Source organism: Cetorhinus maximus, chromosome 9, assembly GCF_964194155.1.
Source record: "Cetorhinus maximus chromosome 9, sCetMax3.hap1.1, whole genome shotgun sequence".
Taxonomy (NCBI): Eukaryota; Metazoa; Chordata; class Chondrichthyes; order Lamniformes; family Cetorhinidae; genus Cetorhinus; species Cetorhinus maximus.
In genome coordinates this window covers 74,399,833-74,426,632 of record NC_135887.1, presented here as the reverse complement: position 1 = coordinate 74,426,632, position 26,800 = coordinate 74,399,833, and the positions used below count along the sequence as shown (strand labels likewise).

The 26,800-nt window shown below is 47.9% G+C and overlaps 1 protein-coding gene across 2 annotated transcripts in view; it reads left to right on the top strand.

The window, feature by feature from the left end:
* The window catches only part of LOC144684727 (proline-rich protein 5-like), a 137,199-nt gene that overhangs the window by 75,916 nt on the left and 34,483 nt on the right, over positions 1–26,800 (top strand). For both annotated transcript variants that reach the window (XM_078548875.1, XM_078548876.1), the window contains exons 5-7: positions 6,123–6,180; positions 10,063–10,154; positions 13,448–13,588. In XM_078548875.1, coding sequence (XP_078405001.1) covers positions 6,123–6,180; positions 10,063–10,154; positions 13,448–13,588 — 291 coding nt within the window. The remainder of the gene's footprint in view (positions 1–6,122; positions 6,181–10,062; positions 10,155–13,447; positions 13,589–26,800) is intronic.

Here is a 26,800-nt window from a genome sequence, read left to right as displayed (position 1 = left end):
CATCCAGGACAAAGCAGCCCCTTGATTGGCACCCCATCCACAAATATTCATTCCCTTCACCACCTACGTACAGTGGTAGCAGCGTGTACCATCTACAAGATGCACTGCAGGAACTTACTAAGCCTCGTTAGACACCACCTTCCAAACTCACAACCACTACCACCTAGAAGGACAAGGGCAGCAGACACATGGGAACACCACCACCTGGAAGGTCCCTTCCAAGCCACTCACCACCCTGACTTGGAAATATATCGCTGTTCCTTCACTGTCGCTGGGTCAAAATCCCAGAATTCCCTCCGTAACAGCACTGTGGGTGTCCCTACACCACATGGACTGCAGCGGTTCAAGAAAGCAGCTCAAGGACAATTAGGGATGGGCAATAAATGCTGGCCTAGCCAGCAACGCCCACATCCCATAAATGAGTAATAAAAAAAGACTAGAAAGCAGCCAGCCATGATTATAATTAGATTATATACCATTTCCACATACAGCCCTGTTGTTAACTAATATTAAATTCTTAGTATATTCTTAAGTTTATCTAGGATCGCCTTTGCTTCCCAACTGTTATAATATCCCCCTAGATTTCTACTGCTGCCATTTCCATCCCTTAGCCTCCAATGTATAGTGAGGTAGAGTGTGGAATTTTCCCATTGAAGGCGGGGTTGGAAGCAAACAGCACGGGGGAAGATCCCAGCAGGATCCCAACCTCTGCCTATTTTCCCCGGGGCAGGATTGAATGAGAGTGGGGAACCCTCTCGGATCTGTCAGGTCAGTCATTAAGAAGTGGTGAGGTGGTTAAGAAGCAAAATATTATCTGTTTTAATGCACAATCCTGAATTTCCCAGCCCATGAAACCTATTTCCCAATCAGTCAGCAACTCTCCAGGGTTACCGAGGAGGGTACACAGAAGGAAGAGTTTCTTCAGTGGAATTGACAAGCTGGGAAGGCTTTACCAATGAAACTGAGGAGCTCCAGCCATGGCCATTGAGCAACTGCTGTTCAAAGCACTTTTTCTCTCAGAGATTGTTTTCACTGCTTGACAGGTGATCGCTAACTGCTCGGAAGATGCTTCACCTGACTTGTGCTACACTCACTTTCATTTCCCAGCTTCCAGCCTTCACCACAGCATAGGAGCAGCTTATTAGCTCCACCATCCACACCTGCTGAGGGGCAAAAGCAGAGACCAGACAACTGCCAACAGCTCCAGCAGCAGCAGGAACAACACCAGTAGCAGCACCAGCTGCGTTCTCCTCAGCCAAAGGGCAGAGGGGTGGACACTGAGGTTGAGCTCAAAGGAGGCGAGACCTCCAACACAGGGTCTACAGGCAGGGGATCAGCCCTCTCGACATGTCTGAGCCCCAGTGCTTCAGGAGGCTGTCTCTCATGGCAGGTTTCTACAGACATCCTGGAACATGACCTCCTTCCCAGTGGAGCATGTGGGCATGTGTTGACAATAGCCAAGAAGGTGCTTATCACTGAAGGGCCAACCCCCCACTGCCCCGCAGCCTTCTTCTCCCCACCACCCTCCAAAATCCTCTTCTCTGCTTTTTGCCAATTTTGTAGTCTCTTGCAAGGAGAGCAGGCGAAGAGAGAGAAGAGTGAGTGATGGTAATGGCCTGTACAGAGAGGAGAGGGGGGCACCATTTGATGAGGGTGAGTGTGAGTGTTGGCTGCTCAGATGGAGATGTGAGTTGCTTGGAGAGAGAGGAATGAGTGTAGCTGAAAGCTGTATTCTCATTAGATCAAAAGATTACAAGAAATAGGGGCAGGTGTAGGCCATTCAGCCCATCAGTCCTGCTCTGCCATTCAATATGATCATGGCTGATTAGGTCTGATGGCTTGGGTTTTTGGTTATAGTTTTATGGCTAAACACATTTTTGGGGAGCATTTACATCCCACTGTTGAAAGAGTTTTGAGTCTTGTTGGTAGTAACGTGAGGAGGAACTTTTTTTTAACGCAGTCGCTGGTAATGTTCAGGAACTCACTGCCCACCCGTGTGGCGGAATTGGAAACAATCAATGATTTCTAAAGGAAATTGGACAGGCACTTGAAGGTGATATGCCTGCAGGGGTACACGGTTCCAGTAGAGGAGTGAGACTGACTGGATTACTCCATGGAAAGCCGACATGGACTTGATCGACTGATTGGTCGCCTTCTTTGCCATAAATGACTCTATGACTCTGTACTCTGATTGTGGCCTTAACACCACTTTTTTGTCTACCCTTGCGATAAACCTTGACTCAGGAGTGCTGTACAGAAGAATGTTGGAACAGTCAGAATGTGGGTCTTGGCACCTGACAGTGTTCTGTCACTCACCTTTCCTGCTCTCCTGAGGTTGGTCCTCCTCTTGCTGCTCTGTCACCAGGTTTGAGGGACCACACTCCTACTGCTCACTTGCTCGCCCACCTCCATTGATGCCTGCTTGGTTAGAGAGGCTGGCCTCTTCCTCCCATCCTGGGGAGAGCTCGCCTCATGACAATCCTTCAGATCCCAGAGCAGGACACCCGGGTAAGAGTGAAAGGGACTATGCCATGTTTCAGAGAAGCTCACCAGCCTGTAACAGCTACAGGACACCCGGGTCAGAGTGAGAGACCCAGGGAGCAGCTTTCCCAGGATTCTTCTTCATTCCTGTAGGAATTTGATCATTTTAATTCTTATTTGCCCTTTGCCTTCCTGATTACCTTTTTAACTTCTTTGCTGACTCACTATTTTCCCTTTACATTTCCTATCCTGTGTTTACATACTTATACTTAGGACTGAGATGAGGAGAAAATTCTTCACTCAAAGGGTTGTAGATTTGTAGATCATTGGAATTCTCTACCCCAGAGAGCTGTGGATTTTCAGTCATTGAGTAAATTCAAAATAACATTTTGAATGCTAGAAGAATTAAAGAATATGGACATAGTGCAGGAACCTGGGATTGAAGTAGAAAATCAGTCATGATCGTGTTGAATAGAGGAGCAAGCTTGAAGGGCTGAATGGCCTAAACCTATTCTTATTCCAGAGTCAAGGTGAGAGTGACATCAAGGCAGCATTTGACCGTGAGTGGCATCAAGGAGCCCTAGCAAAACTGGAGTCAATGGGAATCAGGGGGTAAACTCTCCGCTGGTTGGAGTCATACCCAGCACAAAGGAAGGTGGTTGTGGTTTTTGGACGTCAATCATCTCAGTTCCAGGACATCACTGCAGAGGTTCCTCAGGGTAGTATCCTAGGCCCAACCATCTTCAGCTTCTTCATCAATGACCTTCCCTCCATCGTAAGGTCAGAAGTGGGGATGTTCACTGATGATTGCTCATTGTTCAGCATATACTGTCTCCATATACAGCAAGACCCGGACAACATTCGGGCTTGGACTGATAAGTGGCAAGTAATATTGGCACCACACAATTGCCAGACAATGACCATGTCTAACAAGAGAGAATCTAACCATCTCCCCTTGATGTTCAACAGCATTGCCATCGCAGAATCCCCCATGATTAATATCCTGGGAGATTACCATTGGCCAAAACCTAACTGAACCAGCTCTACAGATAATGTGGCTACAAGAGCAAGTTAGAATTTAGGAATTATTCAGCAAGTAACTCATCCTCTGACTTCCCAAAGCTTGTCCACTATCCACAAGGCACAAGTCCGCTTACCTGGATAAGTATAGCTCCAATATTAGTCAAGAAGCTCGACACTATCTAGGACAAAACAGCCCACTTGATGGACCTTCCACCTTCTTTAACATTCACTCCCTCCATCACTGATGCATAGTGGTAGCAGTGTGTGCCATCTACAAGATGCACTGCAGCAACTTGCCAAGGTTCCTTCGACAGCACCTTCCAAACCCGTGACCTCCACCACCTAAAGGGACAAGGACAGCTGATACATGGGAACATCACCACCTGCAAGTTCCCCTCTAAGCCACACACCATCCTGACTTGGAAATATATCATCGTTCCTTCACTGTCACTGGATCAAAATCCTGGCATTTCCTCTCTAACAGCACTATGGTGTAGCCACATCCCATGGACTGCAGACGTTCAAGAAGGCAGCTCACTACCACCTTCTCAAGGACAATTAGGGAAGGGCAATAAATGCTGGCCTAGCCAGCGAAGCCCACATCCATGAATTAGCCTAAGAAATAAATGTTATGTTCTTATACACTTTAGAAATGCCTTTCTCTTTAGTTTCAATTTTATTCTTTATATCTTTACTTATCCATGGCATCTCATTTGTGACTAATTTGTTTCTTTTTTTAATGAAAAGAAATCTGAAACCCCAGTTTTTTACTGAAATATGAGGCCACAACATTCCATGTTTTAAACAGAATTTTTTTTTTACTTTACAAGAGTCAAACATAGCAAACACTAAATACTGTCTTAGGTAATCTCCTATACTTTAAAACACGGAATCAGCATAAATTAAACATGAATTAACAGGCAAATTGCAGTCAGTTATAAACTATAAATTACACATAAAATAGCTCATACAATGAAGACAGATCTTCTGAATTGGCTGGGCAGTCAACTCAGCCAATCTCAAGAACAAAGTCCTTCAAAATTCTGTCTTCCTCATGAGGAATTTCAGCTCCTCTCCCTCTAGGATGTAGTCTGATCCCCAGCTGGCAGCAGCGCACAGCCAACCCAAGTTCCTCGGACATAGGGTCTTCACCACAAATAGCCCATATCTGCAGAACCTCCTCAACTCGGTCTGGATGGAGTAGATCCACCAACATTGTCTTCCAGTAACAGAAACAGCTGCAGCAACTGTGGCCCAGATTGTTGCCATAACAGAGAGGCTGTCCGTTGTGGCAAAATTAACAGAAATACCCAAAAATTGGAAGTCCCGCCCCCTGAACATGGCAATTCCCTTTTTCACAGGGGCAGGATTGGGGACAGGGTGCATTTTGCACATGCATGATGGCAGCTGGCCATTTAAGGCATTGGCTACCTCCACTGATGTGGGACTTTGTTAGGGCAGGATTGTGAAACCTGAAATGTGCAGATTAGACCAGGTAAGGGCAGGTATTAACTTTGTGGATTCATTTGGATAGTCAGTCGTAGTTTGCTCAGTACATTGGAGGGTCAGTTTCCTTTCTCAGTTTGCTTTTTCAATTAGGGTCTGTCTTAAAAAATATAAGTTTTGCCCACAGATTCCATCATACTCCTGATGATCTCTCCTTTAAATATTACCATTTTTCTTCTACTTCTTGGTCAACATTTTTCTCTGGTTTGTCTTCCTTCATTCTGTCCTCATTCTCTCATAGTTGCCCTTTATCCAACCTATACTTTCGCCTTTATTTATCCCCCCTCAACCATTATTTTAAATTATATTTTGATCACCATTCCCTGGATGCTCCACACCTGCTTCCTCCTCATTCTTGGATCAGCAAGTAGTTTTGTACAGATTTGCACTGATACAGTGCATTTCATAATCTCAGTACGTCCCAAAGCATTTTACTGCCAATAAAGTATTTTTAAGTGGAGTCACTGTTGTTAAATAGGAAACCTTAAAGCCAATTTGCACACTGTGAACTCCCACAAACAGCAATGAAACAAACAAACAAATAATCTGTTTTATAAAGAAAGAACAACTTGCATTTATAAAGTGTTTTTCCCAACCACTGGGCATCTCAAAGCATTTTACAGCCAGTGAAGTACTTTTCTAATGTGTAGTCACTGTTGTATTGTAGGAAGCCTGGCAGCCAATTTGCATGCAGCAAACTCCCACAGATAATGATGTGATAAATGACCAGATAATTAGTTTCTTGATGTTGGATGGGAAAAGAAAAAAACTTTCATTTATAAAGCACCTTTCTCGACCACCAGACATCTCAAAGCACTTAACGGCCAATGAAGTACTTTTGAAGTGTTGTCACTGGTGTAATGTAGGAAACACAGCAGCCACCTTTCACATGGCAAACTCCCACAACAGCAATGTCATAATGACCAGATAATATGCTTTTGTAATGTTGATTGAGGGACAAATATTGGCCAGGACACCAGGAGAACTCTCCTACTCTTCATCAAACAGCACTGTAGAATGCACAATTTGCATATATGAAGCAATCAACTGTTTTATCTGGTGTGACATTCCCTTTGATTTTCAGATGTTCTCTTTCTTTTTCTCATTGGTAGAAGCATCTTCTTTCAAAAGGCTTGATCTTGATGGAAGAAAAGGTGCGAGTCTGTGAAGGTTGGTATGACATCTGTAAAACAGAAGGGATTGATGTTTTAGAGTTGAAGATTAAACACATTACTTAGCTCCAGGACCATATGAATTGATCTACATAAGATAATAACAAAAAACTGTGGATGCTGGAAATCCAAAACAAAAACAGAATTACCTGGAAAAACTCAGCAGGTCTGGCAGCATCGGCAGAGAAGAATAAAGTTGACGTTTCGAGTCCTCATTACCCTTCAGCAGAACTGAGTAAAATTAGGAGAGGGGTGAAATATAAACTGGTTTAAGGTGGGGGGGGGGGTGTGTTGAAGGTGGTGATATTATTTAAGAGAATGTGCTAATTAAGAATGGATGGCAGGACACACAAGGTACAGCTTTAGTGGGGGTGGGGTGAAATAAGACTAACAGGGCATAAAAGGTATAAATTTAAAAATAATGGAAATAGGTGGGAAAAGAAAAATCTATATAAATTATTGGAAAAAACAGAAGGGAGGGGGAAGAAACGGAAAAGGGGTGGGGATGGAGGAGGGAGTTCAAGATCTAAAGTTGTTGAATTCAATATTCAGTCCGGAAGGCTGTAAAGTGCCTTGTCGGAAGATGAGGTGCTGTTCCTCCAGTTTGCGTTGAGCTTCACTGGAACAATGCAGCAAGCCAAGGACAGACATGTGGGCAAGAGAGCAGGGTGGAGTGTTAAAATGGCAAGTGACAGGGAGGTTTGGGTCATTCTTGTGAACAGACCGCAGGTGTTCTGCAAAGCGGTCGCCCAGTTTGCGTTTGGTCTCTCCAATGTAGAGGAGACCGCATTGGGAGCAGCGAATGCAGTAGACTAAGTTGGGGGAAATGCAAGTGAAATAAATGCTGCTTCACTTGAAAGGAGTATTTGGGCCCTTGGACGATGAGGAGAGAGGAAGTGAAGGGGCAGGTGTTGCATCTTTTGCGTATGCATGGGGAGGTGCCGTAGGTGGGGGTTGAGGAGTAGGGGGTGATGGAGGAGTGAATTGATCTAAGTTTGATACAGTCTGCTCCTTTGAATTCAATGCCCCTTAATTCAAAACAACTGAGAATTCCATTTATTGAGCACCAAAGTTCCGCTTTGCTGTGCTCTTTGCATTGCTTAATTCAAATTATTGGATAACTTAATCTCTTTTTGCAAAAAATGGCATTCAATAATGACGTCTAGAATGTATTTCATTCAGTTCAGTATGAAGCAACACGAAGTTACAATCAAACCATTAACATTATTTCTCTGATAAACAATGCTGAGTGAAAGCTCAGCAGTTAATCGCATGTGTTCTAGTGTAAAATGAGATTGTTAAACGTGCTCAGTGTATCCTGCTCAATGTACAATAAGCAGCTGCTATTACATATACCAATGGCTGCTGTCTACTAAACTGTAAGCATTTGGAAAGCTAATATTAGTCAGGCCCATGTTTAAAATGCTGGCGAGATGAATACATATTAAATGTAACACCAGCTAGTTACCTCAAAAGCACAGGCTCCACTCGCCAAATAGAAAAGCATCTAGCCTACAACTCGTTCCACTGTTCAGGCAGTTTACGGAGAGGCAGCAATAGGATTCGGGCAGACATCTGGAGAGAGTCAGAGAAATGGGGCCCAGACTAGTAACAACTCTGAACTTCAATTACAAGATGCCAGTCTTTGCTTTATAAGCACAGAGAGGGAGAGCAGCTTTCCGGTGGGGACAATGTTAGACTGTGATTGCAGATGGAGTGCAACAAATGTTATAGCCCAACCCCCATCTAATCATTGTGATCATTCTAATGGATGGGTTGCTGATTTGGAAAAGACTGGCTGATCATTGTGATCTAATGATGACTGCCAGCAGCAATCACAGGGGGAATTCTACTGAATTGTTTTGGCCACTCTAGCTTTCCAGCCTCTAGTTACTAATTGCACTTGTCAAATATTAACTGAATATATTGTCAGTCATGATTAGCACATGTACTTTTAATGGGGCTGCAAGCATAGTTAGTTTATACAACAGTCTTTTTAACTGTTAGTTCAGTTCTAATCCATCCTTTAATGATGACAGTCTCCATGGGCAGAATTATACATTCCCCCACAGGCGGGTTTGTAGGTTCCCACCTGCCCTGACTGCTCCGCAATGTTACACTGAGACGAGTGAGGCCTAGGCCGACCCGCCCGCCTTGCCCCATTTGAGGCTCTTAAGTAGCCAATTATTGGCCGTTTCCTGCCCAGCCTTGATTTTCAGGCTGGCGGGAGGAGTTGAGGGGTAGGGGGAGAAGCCTAAAATTAACCCTGTTCAGGCCATGGATGGGAAGTTGGGCAGAAGAGGAGGGATGCAGCGTGGAGGGGGGAGCTATCCACTGCAGCTTCTGGTGCTGCAGGGACTAGAGAGCTACCAGCCAATCAGATTGTCCTGCAGCTCTCTGAGGTGGGACATCCTCCCGACTGAGGGGCAGAAGTCCCGCCTCCAGCCAATTAACGCTCATTGAAGTGGAAATGGCTGTGGGGCAGTCTGTACGGGCAGGGATATGTTTGGCGCTGACTCCTCGGATGGCGGGAAGGGAAACTCCGCCATCCGGAACATCCCAGCCCATGTTATGTCAGCTGGAAGTCTCAATCTTCTTCCTGGTGGATACAAACCCACAGCCCAACGTTACTCAGAATTGTCAGTCTCAAAGAGGTCACGGGAATAGTAATGAAGTCAATAGACTGGGCCTCCAATGCAGTAGGGAGTGTTTATCTGAGTTTCAGATTAAGAAAGACCTGTATTTAAAGGAAAATTTACATTGATATAGCACTTTCCATTTGCTGGATGGCCAGAGCACTATACAAGCAATGATGTACTGGTGAAGTGAAGGCACTGTTGTAATGTAGAAAATGCTGCAGCCAATTTACACACAGCAAGCTCCTATAGAATCATAGAAATTTATAGCATGGAAGGAGACCATTTGGTCCATTGTGTTCACACTGGCCAACAAGTAGCCATCCAGCCTAATCCCTTTTTTCAGTTCTTGGTCCATAGCCTTGTAGGTTAAAGCACTTCAAGTGCATTTCCAAGTACTTTTAATTGTTATGAGGATTTCTGCCTTTACCGCTCTTTCAGACAGTGAGTTCCAGAGCCTCACCTCTGGATGAGAAAGATCCCTCTTGAATCCCCCCTAAACCTATGCCCCATATTATGGACCCCTCAACCAAGGGAATGGGGCCTTCCTATCCATTCTATCCAGAGCCCTCCTTATTTTGGACTCTTAAATTAGATCCCCCTTCAGCCTCTTGTGTTCCAGAGAAAACAACTCTTGCCTATTCAATCTTTCCTGTTAACTAAAATTCTCCAGCCCAGGCAATACCCTCAGGGAACATCTTCGTAAACCTGCCCTGTACCCTCTCTAGTGCAGTCACATCCTTCCTCTGGTGCAGTGGCTACAAAAAGAAATGTGATAATGACCAGATCATCTGTTTTGGTGATTTTGGCTGAGGGATAAAATTGACCAGATCACCTGGTAGAATCACGAGACCCTCTGCTCTTCTTCAAAATAGTACCAAAGGATGTCTTATAATCCTGAGAGGGAAGCTGAGGCCTCAGTCCAACATGCGACCTGACACATACGCCTCCAACACTGCAGCACTCCCTCAGTATTGTACTGAAGTGTCAGCCTAGATTTAGGTTACAATGCACAATTTGGGTAAAGAGAGAGGCTTATCCTGCCTTTAAATAGTGTGATACCTCATCAAGAAACAGGGGGAAAAAATTAGGAAAAATCATGTTCCTCAACATGGCTTCCTTCATTTAGAAAGAATTGTTTAATTGAATCAATTGGATGAAGCTTGTTTGCGGCTCAGCAGTTCCCACTAGAGGTTTTCTACCATTCACAGTTGCTCATGTCTCTCTTCATTTTTTGTTCTCAGGTGAAAATCTTTTGGAAGCTTTAACAAGAAGTTGGGATAATTTCTTCACTGAAATCCTACCCATGTTACAGGCCATATTTTACCCTGTGCAGGTAAAGAATGAATATGCATCAGATAAAGGCTATGGTTGGTGATGTGTGGTCTGCTTCCACTGCAAATATAGCAGGGGTAAGCTGGCTGGGACCCAAGGCCCCGGTTTGATATCAGGGCAGTGCTGAGTCAGATGATCTCGGCCATGGTGGTAACAGCAGTGTAACTTTCAGTCTGAGCTAGGGAGGGGTAAAATATCCAGCATTCCTTACCACAGTGACATCTGTTGGAAAATGTTATGTGAGCACGTGTGTGTGTGCCTGATTTTCACAATGGTATGTATCGGCCTGTCTGTCTGTGCGTGCGTGTGTATGTTTGTGTGAGCATGTGTCAGGATGTTGCTTTAAGCTATGGTTTCCCACCAATCGGGCTCAGACATGAAAGAATGGCAAAGTGGGTGAAGTGGCAAAGATTGCACATGGAGCCGCACACACAGCCAGGAAAGGTGGGACCGGGAAATTAGGAGAGCAGCCAAAAGTCCATTGACTTTGAGCGGAAACTTGCAGTCCTGCCAATAGAATCTTTATACTCGGGGAAGGAATGCTGCAGCCAGCACCTTAGTTAATGGCTTTGTGCAAATGTTACACAACCATGTTCCATTATCCTTTCTTTCAGGATGCCTTTTAATGCTTTACCCACAACAGAAGGTGGTACATTTTCCTGACTCGTTGGGGACTCCCAACCATAGGAGGGTTTCTCTCCCCCTACTTATCAAATTCCCCATGATGACCATTCTCCTATTATCGTGGATAGAGGCTCTCTCTCTTCCCCATGGGTAACAGCCTTGCTCTGTGGAGCCATGGTAATGCTCTTCATTATCCCTGCGCCCATGTGCCACCACCCTTGTTCCACCTTACATGTTAAAAACTGTGAGCCTACTGAACGAGTCCAAACTCAATGGATTTTTCTGCTCTGGCTTCTCCATTCTCCCCCAGGGCAGTCACTCACTTTATATGGGATAATGTGCATGTGCTCTCAGACCAGGATTCCGGGTCACGTAACACCTTTAAAGAGAACAGGATCCATGGCTGCTGAGAAGGGGAATGAAGGTTATGGAGATGCTAACAGGAATGACAATATCTTCCGGCCACTCATAAGAGAATAAGAACATAAGAAATAGGAGCTGGATTAGGCCATTTGGCCATTCAAGCCTGCTCCATTATTCAATACAAAAATGGCTGATCTTCCACCTCAACTCCACCTTCCTGCTTTATCGCTATATCCCTTAATTCCCTTAGTGCCAAAAAATCTATCAATCTGTGTCTTGAATGCACTCAATGTCTGAGTATCCACATCACTCTGAGATAGAGAATTCTGAAGATTCAAAACCCATTGAATGAAGAAATTTCTCCTTATCTCAGTCCTAAATGGCTGACTCCCTTATTCTGTTCTAGACTCCCCAATAGGGGAAACATTTTCTCAGCATCTACTCTGTCATGACTTTTAAGAATTTATTATATTTCAATTTGATCACCTCTCATTCTTCTAAACTCCAGGGAATAAAGGCCTAGTCTAGTCAATCAAGTATGTCCTTCCTTAGGTAAGGAGAACACACTGTGCACAATGCTCCAGGTGTGGCCTCACCAATGACCTGTAAAATTGTAGTCAGAAATATCACAATATGACACTCTAAACGTGACACGTTATCCAAGTTTAGTGATCCTCTCGATCCTCATTTGGTTTATCCATGAAGCTGCTAAGCCACAATGGGACAGAAAGGTCTAGATTGAGCCCTTGGTCTATGCTGAGTTTGGTGTTGGGAGGGTGGAGGAAGGCTACAATTGGCCTCACTGCCCATGGCCATGGAGGGACAAATTGGCCAAGTCACAACTTTTCCTAGTCACAACTTGGGGGTGCCTGCTGGATGTGCCCATTAGAGGGTACCGGATGAGGTGAAGACAAACTGCAGTTACAATACTCCTCACCGTTACTCAAGTCTGCACGGATAGGAGGTCCATAATAATAACAACTGCCTCCCATTCCCCAGCCAGGAATTACTGTCTTCTGGAAAGACGGGTAGAAAGGAAAATTGGTGGAGGAAACATAAACTAAATGTATGAGTTTTATTGGTGCTGGCTGACAGAGAATCAATCCCCCCTCACTAACCATCACACACATATTCTGATTCCTACAGTGATGGTGAGTCACAGAGACAAATCATTAAAATATGCTGATCCAGAACATTCGCTGAGGTCATGCCTTCGACTGAGTAGAATTTAGGAAAATACAGGTAACCATATTGGCACAGATGAAATAAACGAGAACAGGTTTTATTCCACAGCCACGGAATTATTGTAAAGGAGGTTGTACAGAAAAGGAAATGACTGTGAGTCTTTGAAAGGGATCAGCATCACACCCTCGGGGCAGCTCTGAGTTCTGCGTTCAATCCTTGTTGGTGCATACAAAGTATCTGTAGATGTACGCAAATCCCACTCTTGATGACAGGAGCCTGTGGAGAAAGCATCTGGATTTCAGCTCATCACTTCCTCCCAAAGGCTGTGCTGTGACCTGCTCTGTGAGAATCCCTCCATGATGTCTTAAGCACTTGAGGGCACAGAATGTTGCTAATCTAATGTTTGCACCTTCCGGCTCTTGTTATAAGATTTAAAGTTATTCTAGATGGTGCAGTAAGCACACATCTATAACAACATTAAAATCCTTAGGCCTGCATGCACATCCTGTCTGTGCCACTTGCCTGTTGTCACATACTTGTCACACAGCCTGTGTCAACTTGCTGTTATAAATTCCTTTGTCCTCATTTGTAATGGAAACTGCCGATGCAAACTCTTCAGTTAGCAGCTTGAATCAGTACTACACACGGTACTACACACGGTACTACCTGTGATGTATAAGCGAAAGGGGGCGGTAACGTGGAGGTACAGAGAAAGGGCTGGGCAAAAGTATTTGAAGGACCGACCACTCTGTGTCCAGACAACAAACCGTCCCCCTCGAAAAATCCAATTCTTTTCACTATATGAGGATTGTTGTTCTTGTACAGATACTTAGCATGCTCGTATTGCACTCCTCTCTCTGTGTAATGTGTTTATTCAACGTGTTAAATCTCTGTACAATGGCATTGACAAAGTGATCTCCAGCCAAGCAGGATCTTCTAGCCCCGCCCGCCCGCCGCCAGGATCGTCCGGTCCTCCCCAAAGTCAATGGGCTTTTGGCTAAGCTGCGGAATCTCCCGCGGTGGGTCCCACCACAACAGGGCTGGAAAATCCCAGCCAGAAAGAGTTACAACTTTGCATGACAAGAGGCAGAAAGTAACTTTGATGTATGGTCCTTTCATTAGGGGCAGGAACTAACCATTCGTCAGATGGCTCTGCTTGGCTTCCGAGACCTGGTGCTGTTGAAGGTAAATCTGGAGCAGGTGCTTCACCAGCCTCACACCGATGTACCTCCATCCATCACACAGATGCTGCTAGTGCTTCAGGTAAGAGATTCATGTGGACGGGCCTAGTTTAGGTAGGCTAAAGCATGAAGCTCCTTTTCGGAATGTAACCAGGCTGGTTGGGTGCCTAGAGGATTACCAGATGTTCAGGTTTTCAAGCTGAGATGCTGCAGGTTCTTCAAGTGCAGCCACTACGATCTGGAGGAGTTGACACTAAGGGCCGGGCTTTCATGGAGCCAGATCGACTCCAGAGGCCTTTAAAAATGGCAAGTGAGACCCGATTCTGGGATTCCCGCCCCCATTCCCTGATCCCCCAGTGTTCGTTGCTGTGAGATAAGGGTGCCGGGAGCGAGCCCAGACCCTGTACCCATCACTTGCCCAGTTCCGTTGCCAGGGTTGGCACCTCACTCCACCCCATCCCCCTCCCCCCACCTCCACAATTTTCATGACGTTGGGCCAGCTTCTTAAGCACATGTGGTTCACGGCCTCACAGAGGAGACGTGAACCATAGTCCAGGCCTAGGATCTGCTTCTAACTCCTGTGGCCAAGTTTCTTCTCTGCCCACCCCTTGCCACATTTTTCTGTCAGTTTTTCTGCTGTCAGCAGCTGTTGAGCCCTTGCTGGTATCCAGTCACACAAACACTAGACACAGTCTGCTACTTTATACAACTAGCTGCTTTCAGCTGTAAGTCTTAATAATGGATTGGGGCAGCTGTGCTACTATAGTAGGCCAAACCCCACCCTGCCCATCCTGTCCTTAGGCAATGTTCCCTCACACATACACAAAGGCTGAAAGGTCAGTTTTACTGCCAGGCGGAAAGTAGCTGGACATTGGCAGCCTGCCTTTCTGGGCCCAGCCTTAGCTGGCTCCAGTGGAATTCAATGGGAAGGAGTGTAATCAGGAGGTTTGAAAATCAGGAGGTGTGCAGATCATGATGGGTGCAAATCATGATGGATGCAGATCGGGAGGCGTGTAATTGTAATGGGGTATAATCGAATGGTGTGTAAATCGAATGGTATGTAAATCGAATGGTATGTAAATCGGGATGTGTGTAAACCGGGATGTGTGTAAATTGAATGGTGTCTAAATTGGGAGGTGTGTAAATCGGATGGTGTGTAAATCAGATGGTGTGTAAATCGGATGGGGTGGTATGTAAATCGGATGGTGTGTAAATTGGGAGGTGTGTAAATCCGATGGTGTGTAAATTGAGAGGTGTGTAAATGGGGAAATGTGTAAATCGGAAGGGGTGTAAATCGGAAGATGTGTAAATTGGGAAGTGTGTAAATTGAATGGTGTGTAAGTGGAATGGTCTGTAAATCGGGAGGTGTGTAATCGGGAGGTGTGTAAATCGGGAGGTGTGTAATCGGGAGGTGTGTAATCGGGAGGTGTGTAAAACGAATGATGTGCAAATCGGGACGTGTGCAAATTAAACTCACTGAGCAGAATTTCAAGTGAGATGAGAATTGGAGTGAGTGGGTTCAGTTACCTCGCAAGAGATCCTGCTGAGAAGTGGTGGGGGGGGTGGTGGTGGGGGCACTATTATTGCTGCAGGTCCACTGAATAGAGCACAACATGAGCTGTGGCACCATGGAGTTTTCCAGACCAATAAGCAGAAGCTGGTGTGCTTCTGTTAGTGCTCCACCACCTCTGGATGTATTCCAGCATCAAAACCTTGGCGTTCAGTGTTTGTGCGTCAAAATGGGCAGTGGGCAACCTGCAGTCAGTTTTACACTCTGTGCATTTTCCTTTCCTTGGACCAATCGCTACCCTCTCTACCCATCTCTGCTGGAAAGTTCAGCCATTCGCCCAGCTCCATCCCACTTTGAGAAGCCATCTTCAGCCAGTGTGTACTGAGCAATGGTAGGTAGAATCTACCAGACCCCGGCCCCCAACTTTATGTTATCCCACAACTGAGCTGGTCTTGAATGAAATGTGAAGCGATCCTGCCGAAACAGTGGCTCTAGCACTCCGGCATTACAAAGGCAGGACACACAAGAAATTCAACTCGGGAGGCTTCACCTACAGAGAAAGACAAATCAGAATGGGGTGGGTTCTCATCATCTGCCCCTGACCCCCAATTCAAAGTAGCACCAAAACCCTTTAAATTAAGAGTTTACCCATAAGTCTCTCTTAAAGTAGGAGTCTTTCAGGCGGCTTTTTGAAAGGAGTTTCGTCATCGGGGTCCCCTGTTAAATCGGAACCTCCCCATCAGAGAGAGGTCTCACTATCTGGACCACTTTTTCAGAGTGCCAACCTGCCTTTGTACTCTTGCCTGAACTTCAAAGGTGAAGCCTTATGATCAATTTAAACAGTGAGCACAAATGGGAGCACAGTGATCACCCAGTGAACATAATCACGAGAGCTGGCAGTCAAGAATCTGGCCGTTTGCAGGAGTCCAGTTAGCATCAGCAGAAATATCATTAACTAAGCTTGACATTTTAACAGTGCTTGTTAACGCAGCTCCCTCAGACTGTCAGGCTCAATAACCCTCTAAGTGACTACACAAGAACCCAATGGTTAACTAGAAATAAGCAGAGGGTAAGCAAAGAAAGAAAAGGCTGTTCAATTATAACTTTTTTTGAAGCAAATACTCCTTATGGTGAGGATCATTCTGGGAGACGATGCTTAGAAGTGAATCAAGAGGTGGCTAATCAGTCTGAGAAGCTGAAAGGCAGCAGGAAGGGTTGATTCAGCGATTCACTTGTAAATGGCCTTGTCCACTTTGGAGGAAATGGAACAGTGCCGGAGAACTCAGCAAAGACTGAGTCAACCCTGAAGTAGGAAGTGACTAACATGAAACGCCTCACAGAACTGATCCTGGGAGGATGGTAAGGGTTCAGGGAGGAAGAGAGCATTACCCTGAGGTTGCCAAGGATTTATTTTTAATTTGTTCTGAGGATGTGCGCAGATCTGCCAAACTGTATTTATTCCCAATTTCTACTTCTGCCAACTGAATGGAGTAAAAGACAGCTACAGGAGATGTGTGTGGGCCAGCCCAGGTAGAACTGGGCCTTTCCCAGAGGACATCAAAGAACCAGATTTTGTTTAGAATGTAACTACAGCTTTCATGATAGTTTAGATTCCGGGTGCCAGGCCACAAGTCACCACATGTATTAAATAGGATTTTACAGTTTGCTATGGTAGGATTTGACATATCAATGACTAGGCTGCTCCTCAGGCCCTCTACACCGCTGTACACAAACCCACACCGTCTACACCACTGTACGCAAACCCAGGCCCTCTACACCACTGTACACAAACACAGGCCCACTACACCACTGTACACAAACACAGGCCCTCTACACCACTGTACACAAACCCAGGCCCTCTACACCACTGTACACAAACCCACAGCCTCTACACCACTGTACACAAACCCACAGCCTCTACACCACTGTACACAAACCCACACCCTCTACACCACTGTACACAAACCCACAGCCTCTACACCACTGTACACAAACCCACAGCCTCTACACCACTGTACACAAACCCACAGCCTCTACACCACTGTACACAAACCCACAGCCTCTACACCACTGTACACAAACCCACACCCTCTACACCACTACACAAACCCACACCCTCTACACCACTGTACACAAACCCACACCCTCTACACCACTGTACACAAACCCACACCCTCTACACCACTGTACACAAACCCACAACCTCTACACCATTGTACACAAACCCACAACCTCTACACCACTGTAAACAAACCCACACCCTCTACACCACTGTACACAAACCCACACCCTCTACACCACTGTACACAAACCCACACCCTCTACACCACTGGACACAAACCCACACCCTCTACACCACTGGACACAAACCCACACCCTCTACACCACTGTACACAAACCCACACCCTCTACACCACTGTACACAAATGCACACCCTCTACACCACTGTACACAAACCCACAGCCGCTACACCACTGTACACAAACCCACACACCTCTACACCTCTGTAAACAAACCCACACCCTCTACACCACTGTACACAAACCCACACCCTCTACACCACTGTACACAAACCCACACCCTCTACACCACTGTACACAAACCCACACCCTCTACACCACTGTACACAAACCCACACCCTCTACACCACTGTACACTAACCCACACCCTCTACACCACTGTACACTAACCCACACCCTCTACACCACTGTACACAAACCCACACCCTCTACAGCACTGTACACAAACCCACAGCCTCTACACCACTGTACACAAACCCACACCCTCTACACCACTGTACACAAACCCACAGCCTCTACACCACTGTACACAAACCCACAGCCTCTACACCACTGTACACAAACCCACACCCTCTACACCACTGTACACAAACCCACAACCTCTACACCACTGTAAACAAACCCACACCCTCTACACCACTGTAAACAAACCCACACCCTCTACACCACTGTAAACAAACCCACACCCTCTACACCCCTGTACACAAACCCACACCCTCTACACCACTGTACACAAACCCACGCCCTCTCCACCACTGTACACAAACCCACGCCCTCTCCTCCACTGTACACAAACCCACGCCCTCTCCACCACTGTACACAAACCCACGCCCTCTCCACCACTGTACACAAACCCATGCCCGCTACATTACTGTACACAAACCGACACCTTCTACACCACTGTACACAAACCCAGACCCACTTCAGCACTGTACACAAAACCAGGCCCTCTACACCACAGTACACAAACTCTCATACTATACACCACTGTCCTCAAACCCAGGCCCTTGACACCACTGTACACAAACTCTCATGCTATACACCACTGTACACAAGCCCAGGCCCACCACAACTGTGCACAAACCCAGGCCGTCAACACCAACGTACACAAACCCAGGCCCTCTACAACACTGTGCACAAAGTCTCACACTACACCACTGTACACAAACCCAAGCCCTCTACACATCTGTACACAAATCCAGGCCCTCTACACCTCTATACACAAACCCACACCGCTTACACCACTGTACACAAAACCACGCCCTCTACACCACTGTACACAAACCCAGGCCCTCTACACCACTGTACACAAACCCACGCCCTCTACACCACTGTACACAAACCCACATCCTCTACACCACTGTACACAAACCCACGCCCTCTCCACCACTGTACACAAATCCACGCCCTCTACACCACTGTACACAAACCCACACCCTCTACACCACTGTACACAAACCCACGCCCTTGACACCACTGTACACAAACCCACATCCACTTCACCACTGTACACAAACCCAAGCCCTCTACATCACAGTAGACGAACTCTCATACCATACACCACTGTACACAAACCCAGGCCCTTGACACCACTGCACACAATCTCTCAGGCTATACAACACTGTACACAAGCCCAGGCCCTCTACACCACTGTACACAAACTCAGGCCCACCACAACTGTGCACAAACCCAGGCCCTCTCAAGCACTGTACACAAACCCAGGCCCTCTCAAGCACTGTACACAAACCCATGCCCTCTACACCGCTGTACAAAATGCTCACAATATACACAACTGTACACAAACCCAGGGCCACCACACCACTGTACACAAACCCAGGGCCACCACACCATTGTACACAAACACAGGCCCTCTCCACCACTGTACAGAAACTCTCACACAATACAACACTGTACACAAACCCAGACCCTCTATACCACTGTACACAAACTCTCACACTATTCAACACTGTACACAAACCCAGGCCTTCTACATCACTGTACACAAACTCAGGCCCTCTACACCACGCTACACAATTGCTCACACTATTCCCCACTTTACACAAACCCAGGGCCTTGAAACCAATGTACACAAGCTCTCACACTATACACCACTGTACACAAAATCAGGCCCACCAGCACTGTGCACAAGCCAGTCCCTATACACCAGTGTACACAAACCCACACCCTCTACACCACTGTACACAAACCCAGGCCCTCTACACCACTGTACACAATCCCAAGCACTCTACAGTACACAAATCCAGGCCCTCTATACCACTTTACACAAACCCTCACACTGTACAACACTGTACACAAACCCGTGCCCTCTACACCACTGTACACAAAACCAAGCCCTCTACACCACAGTACACAAACCCAGGCCCGCTACACCACGGTAGACAAGCTCACACTCTCTACACCACTGTACACAAACCCAGGCCATCTGCACCACTGTACACAAACCTACACCCTCTAAACCACTGTACACAAACCCACACCCTCTACACCACTGTACACAAACGCAGGCCCTCTACACCACTGTGCACAAACTCTCACACTATACACCACTGTACGCAAACCCAGGCCCTCTACGCCACTGTACAAAATCCCAAGCCCTCTACACATCAGTACTCAAACCCAAGCCATCTACACCACTGTACACAAACCCTCACACTATACACCACTGTACACAAACCTAGGCCCTCTACACCACTGTAAACAAACTCACACTGTACACCACTGTACACAAACCCACACCCTGTACACCACTGTACACAAACCCAGGCCCTCTACACATCTGTACACAAACCCAGGCCCTCTATACCACAGTACACAAACCCAGTCCCTCTACACCACTGTAGACAAACCCAGGCCCTCTACACCACTGTACACAAACCCACACCCTCTACACCACTGTACACAAACCCAGGCCCTCTACACCACTGTACACAAACCCAGGCCCTCTACAGCACCGTACACAAACCCAGGCCCTCTACACCACCGTACACAAACCCAGGCCCTCTACACCACCGTATACAAACCCAGGCCCTCTACACCACCGTATACAAACCCACACCCTCTACACACCTGGACACAAACCCACACCCTCTACACCACTGTACACAAACCCACGCCCTCTACACCACTGTACACAAACCCACGCCCTCTACACCACTGTACACAAACCCACACCCTCTACACCACTGTACACAAACCCAGGCCCTCTACATTACAGTAGATGAACTCTCATGCTATACACCACTGTACACAAGCCCAGGCCCTTGACACCACTGTACACAAACTCAGGCCCACCACCACTGTGAACAGACCAGGCCGCTAACACCACTGTACACAAATCCAGGCCCACTACACATCTGTACACAAACTCTCACACTACACCACTGTACACAAACCCACACCCACTACACCACCGTGCTTAAAATCACACCCTCTACACCATCGAACACATACCAAGGCCCTCTGAACCACTGTACACAAACCCAGATGCTCTACATCACTGTACAGAAACTCAGGCCCTCTACACCACTGTACAGAAACCCACACCCTCTACACCACTATACACAAACTCACACCCTCTACAACACTGTACACAAACCCAGGCCCTCTACACCACGGTACACAAACCCACGCCCTTGACACCACTATACACAAACCCACACCCTCTACAACACTGTACACAAACCCATACCCTCTACACCACTGTACACAAACCCACACCCTCTACAACACTGTACACAAACCCAGGCCCGCTACAACACTGTACATAAACCCAGGCCCTTGACACCACTGTACACAAACCCACGCCCTCTACACCACTGTACACAAACCCACGCCCGCTACATCACTGTACATAAACCGACACCTTCTACACCACTGTACACAAACCCACGCCCTCTCCTCCACTGTACACAAACCCTCGCCCTCTTCACCACTGTACGCAAACCCACGCCCTCTCCACGACTATACGCAAACCCACACCCTCTCCACCACTGTAGGCAAACCCACGCCCTCTCCACCACTGTACGCAAACCCACGCCCTCTCCACCACTGTACACAAACCCAGACCCTCTATACCACTGTACACAAACTCTCACACCATTCACCACTGTAGACAAACCCAGGCCTTCTACATCACTGTACACAAACCCACATCCTCTACACCACTGTACACAAACCCACACCCTCTACACCACTGTACACAAACCCACGCCCTCTACACCACTGTACACAAACCCACGCCCTCTGCACCACTGTACACAAACCCACACCCTCTGCACCACTGTACACAAACCCACGCCCTCTGCACCACTGTACACAAACCCACACCCTCTGCACCACTGTACACAAACCCACGCCCTCTGCACCATTGTACACAAACCCACGCCCTCTGCACCACTGTACACAAACCCACGCCCTCTGCACCACTGTACACAAACCCACGCCCTCTGCACCACTGTACACAAACCCAGGCCCTCTACATCACAGTAGATGAACTCTCATGCTATACACCACTGTACACAAACCCACACCCTCTACAACACTGTACACAAACCCATACCCTCTACACCACTGTACACAAACCCACACCCTCTACAACACTGTACACAAACCCAGGCCCGCTACAACACTGTACACAAACCCAGATGCTCAACATCACTGTACAGAAACTCAGGCCCTCTACACCACTGTACAGAAACCCACACCCTCTACACCACTATACACGAACTCACACCCTCTACAACACTGTACACAAACCCAGGCCCTCTACACCACGGTACACAAACCCACGCCCTTGACACCACTATACACAAACCCACACCCTCTACAACACTGTACACAAACCCATACCCTCTACACCACTGTACACAAACCCACACCCTCTACAACACTGTACACAAACCCAGGCCCGCTACAACACTGTACATAAAACCAGGCCCTTGACACCACTGTACACAAACCCACGCCCTCTACACCACTGTACACAAACCCACGCCCGCTACATCACTGTACATAAACCGACACCTTCTACACCACTGTACACAAACCCACGCCCTCTCCTCCACTGTACACAAACCCACGCCCTCTTCACCACTGTACGCAAACCCACGCCCTCTCCACGACTATACGCAAACCCACACCCTCTCCACCACTGTAGGCAAACCCACGCCCTCTCCACCACTGTACGCAAACCCACGCCCTCTCCACCACTGTACACAAACCCAGACCCTCTATACCACTGTACACAAACTCTCACACCATTCACCACTGTAGACAAACCCAGGCCTTCTACATCACTGTACACAAACCCACATCCTCTACACCACTGTACACAAACCCACACCCTCTACACCACTGTACACAAACCCACGCCCTCTGCACCACTGTACACAAACCCACACCCTCTGCACCACTGTACACAAACCCACACCCTCTGCACCACTGTACACAAACCCACGCCCTCTGCACCACTGTACACAAACCCACACCCTCTGCACCACTGTACACAAACCCACGCCCTCTGCACCATTGTACACAAACCCACGCCCTCTGCACCACTGTACACAAACCCACGCCCTCTGCACCACTGTACACAAACCCACGCCCTCTGCACCACTGTACACAAACCCAGGCCCTCTACATCACAGTAGATGAACTCTCATGCTATACACCACTGTACACAAGCCCAGGCCCTCTATACCACTGTACACAAACTCAGGCCCACAACCACTGTGAACTGACCAGGCCGCCAACACCACTGTACACAAATCCAGGCCCACTACACATCTGTACACAAATCCACGCCCACTACATCACTGTACACAAACCGACACCTTCTACACCACCATGCATAAAATCACACCCTCTACACCACTGAACACATACCGAGGCTCTCTAAACCACTGTACACAAACCCAGACCCTCTACATTACTGTACACAAATTGACGCCCTCTACACCACTGTACACAAACCCACACCCTCTACACCACTATACACAAACTCAAACCCTTGTCACCACTGTACACAGACCCACGCCCCCTCCACCACTGTACACAAACCCATGCCCTTTACACCACTTTCCCCAACCCCCGCCCTCTACACCACTGTACACAAACCAACGCCATCAACAACACTGTACACAAACCCACACCCACTTCACCACTGTACACAAACCCAGACCCTCTACACCACTGTACACGAACTCTCATACTATACACCACTGTACACAGACCCAGGCCCTTGACACCTCTGTACACAAACTCTCACGCTATACACCAATGTACACAAGCCCAGGCCCTCTATACCACTGTACACTAACTCAGGCACACCACCACTGTGCACAAACCAGGCCGCCAACACCACTGTACACAAATCCAGGCCCTCTACACATCTGTACACAGACTCTCACACTACACCACTGTACACAAACCCACACCCACTACACCACCATGCATAAAATCACACCCTCTACACCACTGAACACATACAAAGGCCCTCTAAACCACTGTACACAAACCCACACCCTCTACACCACTGTACACAAACCCACATCCTCTACACCACTGTACACAAACCCACACCCTCTACACCACTGTACACAAACCCACACCCTCTACACCACTGTACACAAACCCACGCCCTTGACACCACTGTGCACAAACCCACACCCTCTACACCACTGTACACAAACCCACACCCACTACACCACTGTACGCAAACCCACACCCTCTACACCACTGTACACAAACCCACACCCTCTACACCACTGTACACAAACCCACACCCTCTACACCACTGTGCACAAACTCTCACTTTATACACCACTGCACGCAAACCCAGGCCCTCTACACCCCTGTACACAAACCCAGGCCCTCTACATCCCTGTACACAAACCCAGGCCCTCTACACCCCTGTACACAAACCCACACCCTCTTCGCCACCGTAAACAGACCCAGGCCCTCTACAGCACCGTACACAAACCCAGGCCCTCTACACCACAGTACACAAACCCAGGCCCTCTACACCCCTGGACACAAACCCAGGCCCTCTACACCCCTGGACACAAACCCAGGCCCTCTACACCCCTGGTCACAAACCCAGGCCCTCTACACCCCTGTACACAAACCCAGGCCCTCTACACCACTGTGCACAAACTCTCACTTTATACACCACTGCACGCAAACCCAGGCCCTCTACACCCCTGTACACAAACCCAGGCCCTCTACACCCCTGTACACAAACCCAGGCCCTCTACACCCCTGTACACAAACCTACACCCTCTGCACCACTGTACACAAACCCAGGCCCTCTACATCACAGTAGATGAACTCTCATGCTATACACCACTGTACACAAGCCCAGGCCCTCTATACCACTGTACACAAACTCAGGCCCACAACCACTGTGAACTGACCAGGCCGCCAACACCACTGTACACAAATCCAGGCCCACTACACATCTGTACACAAATCCACGCCCACTACATCACTGTACACAAACCGACACCTTCTACACCACCATGCATAAAATCACACCCTCTACACCACTGAACACATACCGAGGCTCTCTAAACCACTGTACACAAACCCAGACCCTCTACATTACTGTACACAAATTGACGCCCTCTACACCACTGTACACAAACCCACACCCTCTACACCACTATACACAAACTCAAACCCTTGTCACCACTGTACACAGACCCACGCCCCCTCCACCACTGTACACAAACCCATGCCCTTTACACCACTTTCCCCAACCCCCGCCCTCTACACCACTGTACACAAACCAACGCCATCAACAACACTGTACACAAACCCACACCCACTTCACCACTGTACACAAACCCAGACCCTCTACACCACTGTACACGAACTCTCATACTATACACCACTGTACACAGACCCAGGCCCTTGACACCTCTGTACACAAACTCTCACGCTATACACCAATGTACACAAGCCCAGGCCCTCTATACCACTGTACACTAACTCAGGCACACCACCACTGTGCACAAACCAGGCCGCCAACACCACTGTACACAAATCCAGGCCCTCTACACATCTGTACACAGACTCTCACACTACACCACTGTACACAAACCCACACCCACTACACCACCATGCATAAAATCACACCCTCTACACCACTGAACACATACAAAGGCCCTCTAAACCACTGTACACAAACCCACACCCTCTACACCACTGTACACAAACCCACATCCTCTACACCACTGTACACAAACCCACACCCTCTACACCACTGTACACAAACCCACACCCTCTACACCACTGTACACAAACCCACGCCCTTGACACCACTGTGCACAAACCCACACCCTCTACACCACTGTACACAAACCCACACCCACTACACCACTGTACGCAAACCCACACCCTCTACACCACTGTACACAAACCCACACCCTCTACACCACTGTACACAAACCCACACCCTCTACACCACTGTGCACAAACTCTCACTTTATACACCACTGCACGCAAACCCAGGCCCTCTACACCCCTGTACACAAACCCAGGCCCTCTACATCCCTGTACACAAACCCAGGCCCTCTACACCCCTGTACACAAACCCACACCCTCTTCGCCACCGTAAACAGACCCAGGCCCTCTACAGCACCGTACACAAACCCAGGCCCTCTACACCACAGTACACAAACCCAGGCCCTCTACACCCCTGGACACAAACCCAGGCCCTCTACACCCCTGGACACAAACCCAGGCCCTCTACACCCCTGGTCACAAACCCAGGCCCTCTACACCCCTGTACACAAACCCAGGCCCTCTACACCACTGTGCACAAACTCTCACTTTATACACCACTGCACGCAAACCCAGGCCCTCTACACCCCTGTACACAAACCCAGGCCCTCTACACCCCTGTACACAAACCCAGGCCCTCTACACCCCTGTACACAAACCTACACCCTCTACGCCACTGTACACAAACCCAGGCCCTCTACAGCACCGTACACAAACCCAGGCCCTCTACACCCCTGTACACAAACCCAGGCCCTCTACACCCCTGTACACAAACCCAGGCCCTCTACACCCCTGTACACAAACCCACACCCTCTACGCCACTGTTCACAAACCCAGGCCCTCTACAGCACCGTTCACAAACCCAGGCCCTCTACACCCCTGTACACAAACCCAGGCCCTCTACACCCCTGGACACAAACTCAGGCCCTCTACACCCCTGGACACAAGCTCAGGCCCTCTACACCCCTGGACACAAACTCAGGCTCTCTACACCACTGTACACGAATTCAGGCCCTCTACACCATTGTACACAAACCCAGTCCCCCACCATTGTATACAAACCCAGGCCCCCCACCACTGTACACAAACCTACACCCTCTACACCTCTATACCTAAACTCACACCCTCTACACCACTGTACACAAACACTCACACTATTCACCACTGTACACAAACCCGC